The following is a 7238-nucleotide window of genomic DNA, read 5'->3' as shown; positions in this document are numbered from 1 at the left end:
TGTACCAAACAAATATCAATTATTTTTAGCTTGTCACTTCCTTTTGTTAAGGAGTCGATTTACATTTTGCGTGTTGCCTCTGTGAATAGGGCAATGAATACCGCATCTGAATATTAACGGTGATAGCTTCAGAAGTAGGCTACTTAATAAAATGTCCAACCATCCAGTTGTCTTGGGATTACGTGGTTAATGGAATGGAACTTAAATGCTACAACTCACAATATTGAACCACACAGAACCACAATTGTGGACTTGTTGTGTTTGTTCATACATTGTCAGTCAGACATTACATTTAAAAAAATATTCTGACCAACGAGCGTAAGCTGTGCCTCCACTGGGTGCCATTTTGAATGGTCAGTGACATAAGTAAGTACTTGCAACTTTCCCCCACTCATCCTAATCAAACAGGTCACAGTTCATAGACACTCATCCTAAGAGGGGGCTTAGAGCGGCAAGAACAGAAATAAGAGCGGCGGTTGTCAACCCCCCTGCTAGCTGACAGGAGTGCAGGGGGAAATCCACTGTTAAAGCAGCCACTTTAAACCCTAGAAGAGACACAACACTGTCTGACGTACTGTACAGTACAACACATGGGGGAACAGAGTGCATTGTCTTGTCAAGGATTTACTGAAAGCTGCTGCAGTTGGGTTCCAAGTAAGCTTAAAGAGGACAGTAGGGATCTGGGTGACATAGTGAGTAGTTGATGGGGTGAGGAGGGGGGGGTATTTATTTATTTTTTATTTTTATTTTACCTTTATTTAACCAGGCAAGTCAGTTAAGAACATATTCTTATTTTCAACGACGGCCTGGGAACAGTGGGTTAACTGCCTGTTCAGGGGCAGAACGACAGAGGGGTTTGAACTCGCAACCTTCCGGTTGCTAGTCCAACGCTCTAACCACTAGGCTACGCTGCCGCCCCAGCGTAGCCTAGTGAGGCTGGGAGTGGACGTGGAGGATGAGGTGGGCAGGAGTGCCAGGGGGTGGCAGGCAGGTTGACAGATGCTTCCACCAAGAAAGTCCCTAACAGGATGACGCTGGGGCTGTAGGGCCCATGGGGTAAAGACGGATTATGTCTGAGCAGTAGATAAACAGATTATTCCCGAAACAGTGTCTGCTTTTTTAACCCTGTCCCTCTTGTCGCACTTCGAGCGAGTCCACTATCCCTAGTTGGACCCAGAGAGCTTGCCTAGTTCCATGCCATGTCTATCAGATGCCACCCTCAAATTCTCACTATCTGCCGGGAAGCAAGTCAAAGCCTTAGCCTAAATGACCAGCCTCCTACATGCGGAATCGATAGACACCCTGATACTAAATGATCCCAAGGACTGTACTAGCACCACATGAGATAAACTCCGCACCTGGATTTTTTTCTTATTCTAACTTTGCAAACAAAACGGTTCCGTTATGCCTTGGAAATGTGGACTCATTATTACGCTGTTCCTGGTCCTCTTCACTCTCCACGCCACTGCAATTAAAGGTAAGCTTCCAGCTCCATTTTAGTTCACAGAGCCATAAACCTTAAGTTTGGCATATATAAGTACCTGAAGGGCACTACGCTTCAGCCGTTTTTATGGGATCTCGCTGCTTTAGATATCAAATGTCACACCCCTTATACAGTGGGTTAAGTCATTTGAGTTTCATAGCTAGGACGATTTGACATTTTGGACATTGTGTGTGGAACTTTACAACGGCAATCTGCAAGATTCATTTAAGGGTAATGATCCAAAATGAGCTTTCTATCTTTACCACTGGTATATCACTGCTACCCATGAAGCTCTGACACAGAGGCCTACTGATTACGCTGATTATACTGATTCAACTGCAATATGTTTGCGCAATACTACTCCCAGCCTTGCGTTTGAACCGCATGTAAGAGATACTGCACCTTGTAAGGAGTGAATATGGCAGCAAGGAAGCCAGAATACGATGGTGAATATGGCCGGCGTGATAGGAATATGACAGGCAGGATGAGCAGGTTGCATAATGGTGGCATAACAACAGGTTGTAGGCCTGTAGTTCTACAATATCTCATTAGAGTATCTACTATACATACAGTGCTTCCCATCCTGATACGGGTGAGTTTTCCTCAGAGGTGAGCGTCACAACCTCTTTGAACTTTTGGCATTGTTTGAACAATTTAGAGCTCATTGTGGTTGCATAACCAGCTGGCACTAACTTGATGACGTAATAATGGCTTGGAAGATAAAACTGTTTTAAGGCTATAGAGACAAAGGGTCAAATTTAACATTAGACAAATGAATGTCTGTTTATTGTAGTTTGATTGTGCCGTGATCACGGTTCTACACTATACCAGCAGAAATGTCTAAATATGTAGGCTAATAGAGTGTGGACCATGGCGGTATCCATACCAGCACCCACAACTTGATATCCACACAAAGTGCTCAGTATTTGTTGTTGTCATATCAAAGAAGACAGATGTTTTCTTGTAGTATGAAAGACACACACGCGCAGGACGAAAGGCTGTTTCAAGGTCTTAAAGAATTAGTCAACTTGTAAATATTTGCAATGAAAGGAAGTGACTCAATTTCGAATATCCACCCATGACCATGAAGTCACAATCATTTTCCGACTCATGTTGATCCTTCATTTCATGGATCTTTCCTGTCTGTGTACGACATGGAAATCTACTGGCAACATTTAAATTAAGACTGCGGTGGTCTCTGTTTCCTTGGTGATGAGTGCAAATCTGAAAAGGCTACGTTCTTTCATGGTCAGGGGATGTAAACATTACTCAGCTAGCACATTTAGTTCCTTTGAAGTTGTGGAAATGTATGTTTTTGGTTTCACAGTGGTTGTGGGAATGAAGCCATAGGTTTCCTGACTGGTAAAACTGAACGTTTTTTAAACGTTCTGAGAACAATAGTGAACATTTTGCCTGTTCTGGGAAGCCTATTTTTAGGTGGCAGAGACTTTCTGAGAAGCTTTTAGTCTGGTTCCTTGAAGGTTTTCCTGGGAGGTTTTATTAACACTTTTTTTGATAACTTCCTTAAAACTTTCACGGAATGCTTCATTAAGAGTTGAAATAACACTGCTAGCTTATTTGGGGAGTTTGAACTCCAAGCACATATGGAAATGAATTTCCTTAGGCATTAATGCTCACATTCTTTTGTTTGTTGTTGTGATCCGGTATGAGTGAGATTCAAACCTAGAATCTTCTGTTCTCTAGAACGGAACGGATATGTTTTTAAATAACATTCTTAGAACATTCTATGAACTTTAACAAAGTTTTCCTGTGGTTTTTCGGGAATGTTTTCTTCATGTCCTCAGGAACAATTTGAGAAAGCTTCTTTGAATAGAACCATGAGTAAATCTGTATGAAAATGTTACGGTGAAGTACTGAAATTCCTACAGAAGAACGTTGTTTCTTAACGTTTTTGGAACAATTTGAGAACATGACTTTAAATAAAACCATGAGCAAACCGGTAGGAAACATTATGCTGAAGTACTGCATTTTTTTTTTCAAGTTCCTTAAATGTGCTGAGAATGTTCCAAAGCCAAGCAACTATCCTGCACCATTCCCACGCTCTGACCAAACTCTAAGAAACATATGGTTCTCAGAACGCTTTGTGCTAGCTGGGATAATTTCTGCTGATAAGTTGAGAATTTCCCTCCCGCCACTACAGTAGAATTCTTCTCTCTCACAGATGAGAGATCAGTCAATTATGTAATTGTATCACAAATAGAAGCCAGAGACATGGTTGAATATTGTATGCATTGATATAACAGAACTATTTCAGGATAGCCATGAGAGAAAATTTTGCTTTTCAACACAGGCTTTTCAAACATCGTACAGTACATTATACAATTTGACACATCTTGTAAATATCATGTTTTGAATGTATTTTTCCTTTTATCTTGTCTTTGCAGAGAGGAATAATCGGGGCTCTTTGCAGAGAGGAGTAATCGGGACAGAAACAGAAGCCATCAATTCTATGCACTTGGTTGAACTTCTGAAAACGACCAAACAAAACTCTAATGTCAGAACGATATTTGACCTGGAAAAGCATCGGAGGAAGCGGTCCGCAGTCTTTCACTCTGGAGTGAGAGTCTGTCCTCAGGAGACCATCAATGAGGTCATTGCCAGCCATCAAGCCTACTACAGGCTCAGAGGTATGACTCCCGTTCATTACAGACAATCATTACAGTTATGTCATCAAATGCTATCATGTTGGCTATTGCAGGGTGATATGTTTAGTGTCCAGCTCTTCTGCCCCGGAGGTCATGAGTTGAGGCTCTGCCTGCTGCGTGGTGTGTAAAGCCTCTACTCAAAACTAAATCGTGAAGGTTGTGGTATGCACCAGTGATAAACGTCTCAATTAGTATAGATTGTGGACCATAGCAGTGCCCAGAAATACCTACAACTTGATATCCAGGTGTGCACCAGAGAGAACATGTTGATAAGTCTACAGTCTACAGTAGACAGTGAGGAGAACTGAAGACTGGGAAGCAGAATAACAACAAAGTAATCCAGGGAGAGTACTCACAGCTTCACCCTGAGGCAGCATGCAATACAAAAGCAGTGCACTATATAGGCAATAGGTTGCCATTTGGGACTTATTCGCTGCCTTTTAAAAACATAAAAGCACACCTTTGGGAATAGGAATTCCATTTTTTTCCCCCCACAGGTTTTTGTAAAGATGATAAAAGAGCAGACTTTTATCTTTTCACCAGACATAAGACTTTGTGTCTATTCTACAACTCTTTTCGTGCTGAGAGTCTCAAAATAGGTGGATTGAAGGATAAGAACAAACTGAATGATTGCAGCAATAGTCTTGAATTCATTTCACATTTGAAAGGGTAACCAATCTGATAGCGCTGGGCCATTCTGAGGGGAGGATGGAGGATGGAGTGGGGAACTTGGCTAAGGACAGGTCAGGGGGAAAAAAATCTGAATTGAGTCGTTCATCATGAGAACCATCGGTGTGTTCTCTTGACAAGATAAAGCCGCCGTTCTCCCAGCTTTTATCTCACTACTGTTGAACCCTCGTGTGTCTGAAAACAATCTGCTTTGTTTAGAGTTGTTTTTCCTTTGAGACATCTCTATCACTCCCCAAATGGCACTCTATTCCCTTTATAGTGTACTACTTTTCTTGACCAGGGCCAATAGGGCTGTGGTCAAAAGTGGTGCACAATATAGGGAATAGGGTGCCATTTGGGATGTACACTTGGACTTTATGTGGATCTCTATCTATTGGTCGAAGTGCTGAGGATCTTTCATTCTCACCGGAAGACTGTTTTGTCTTTGGTCAGTTTGTCAGGAGGCTGTGTGGGAGGCCTTCCGGATCTTCTTTGACAGGATCCCTGTCACTACAGAGTACACAACATGGGTTCACACATGTCAACACGAGTCTCTGTGTCTCGCTGACCTGGCCACTAACTTCAGCAACTCAGAGGAGCACATGAGTATGGTGTACAGGGTGAGGAACCAACAACACATGACTTCCTTTTATGTTTTGTAGCAGTGAGACCAATAATGACTTTAATTATTTGAATGAGCATATGCACGTCTTTACTGAGGGTAAAACCATGTTCAATGGCAATGGCCAATGGGTGAATTTATGATATCATGTGAAATCCATTTATTTTAGTACATTTCCTCAGGAAACAGCAGCATTGTTTGTTGCACAATAGCCACAGGGAAAGGAATTGTAGGAACTTGTCTTTCCTCTAAGTATTAATTACATATCAGTCTCTTGAGTGAAGGGGAAACATATCCTTGTTATATTGCTCCCATTAATACACAAAACAGCATCATATTAATCTCTAGTCTAGTCAATTTGGTTAATTTACATCTGTAAGAGTTTATAAAATGCATGTATATTTGCAGACAGCACTCCCAAGTTTCAGTGATACTTTATATGCTACACAGTTTCGATGTATTATGTTATTGGTTTAAAGTCCAGATGATGTGTATGACTGATGTGGTGATGTGATTTTTCTACTTTCGTAGAGGATGAATCTGCGAGACGAGAGGCAGTCGACCGGGTAAGGCTTAGAGACAAAGGCAGTATGCCGCCTGCTGTCTGCTGATAGATGTCAACGGTGCTTCTTTCTCACACACACTGCAGCCCTCTTGAGTCCGGCTTTTTGAATTTGACCTGCCATATAATTCCAGCACTCCATGTGGTCCATGGGCCAGGGGGGTCGGTCAGGCTCACTTGGGGTGACGATGTCTAATAGGGATTCTCCTGGAGGTTTTATGTCCCTAGAGTTGGAAAATGTGTGAGAGCATTGCAGCAATGACAGCTTTCTGTGTGTTATCACTCACCCATCACGTTCACATTTCCCATATGGATTTGACCCTATGACAAACAATGTCAACAAGTTATTGCTCACGTATACCCCATAATTACATTGAGGGTTTATATACATATCATAATAAAACATTTTGTTTTTTGGGAAGTCAGGGGTGAATTCGGTGGGGGCTGACATTTTTCAATTGTGATAAAGGGGGCCCTGGAGGAAAAAGGTTGGGAACCCCTGATCTAGAGTACATATCTGAATGACCTGTATAAATTGCTTTAAAAAGGACCCATTGATGCAGTTTTACTTTGTTGTAATATAACTTTGAAAGCACCACCGACAACTATTGTTTAAAGATAGCCCATACTGTGCCATTGCCATTAGAATGTAGGAAGCTTGGCCATAGAAGGTGGTGGGGCAGTTCTGTTTTTGAATTGTAACTTTGGTGATAGAACCAAACACACATACAGCTGGAACATTAACCCCACAGAAGCCTTTTCCCAATATGGCCACAAAACAACTCAATGGGGTCTTATCGGATCAATTTCACATGATCAAACCAGCGTTAAACACCATAGTGCCTTCCAAGCTCAACATTTTTCAATGCTAATTTATGGCATTGAGAAAACAGAAAGGTGTCAAATAATTTTGTTGCAAACATCCTTTCTTAATTTAAAAGTCATCCTAGAAGTACAACAGTTCCCGTTTTTGTTGTAGTCAGTTACATGTGACAGATTTAATGTAATCCGTTTACTCCCCAACCCTGGCCTCAACAGGCCCAACATTGGATGTTAATACATAGTAATGGAATGTAAGGGGCAGGTCTATAGTCTCCATAATGAAAACACTAAATAGGATAACAGTGTATATCATTTTAATCAGCCCACATCAATTAATATTTACTTGTACGTATACATTTTTACATGTTTGAAGATTAAATATTGCAATTAAGGCTTGATAAATATTATGACCAC

At 41.4% G+C, this 7238-nt stretch overlaps 1 protein-coding gene across 1 annotated transcript in view; it reads left to right on the top strand.

Moving 5' to 3' along the window:
- The first annotated feature begins 1201 nt into the window (after positions 1–1201).
- The window catches only part of LOC118386575 (interphotoreceptor matrix proteoglycan 2-like), a 36509-nt gene continuing 30472 nt past the window's right edge, over positions 1202–7238 (top strand). Inside the window, exons 1-4 of the mRNA XM_035774272.2 lie at positions 1202–1477; positions 3889–4131; positions 5272–5438; positions 5972–6006. Coding sequence (XP_035630165.2) covers positions 1405–1477; positions 3889–4131; positions 5272–5438; positions 5972–6006 — 518 coding nt within the window. The 5' untranslated portion in view covers positions 1202–1404. The remainder of the gene's footprint in view (positions 1478–3888; positions 4132–5271; positions 5439–5971; positions 6007–7238) is intronic.

This window comes from Oncorhynchus keta, chromosome 8 (assembly GCF_023373465.1).
Source record: "Oncorhynchus keta strain PuntledgeMale-10-30-2019 chromosome 8, Oket_V2, whole genome shotgun sequence".
NCBI classification, from domain to species: Eukaryota; Metazoa; Chordata; class Actinopteri; order Salmoniformes; family Salmonidae; genus Oncorhynchus; species Oncorhynchus keta.
This window is presented reverse-complemented; position numbering and strand designations above follow the sequence as displayed.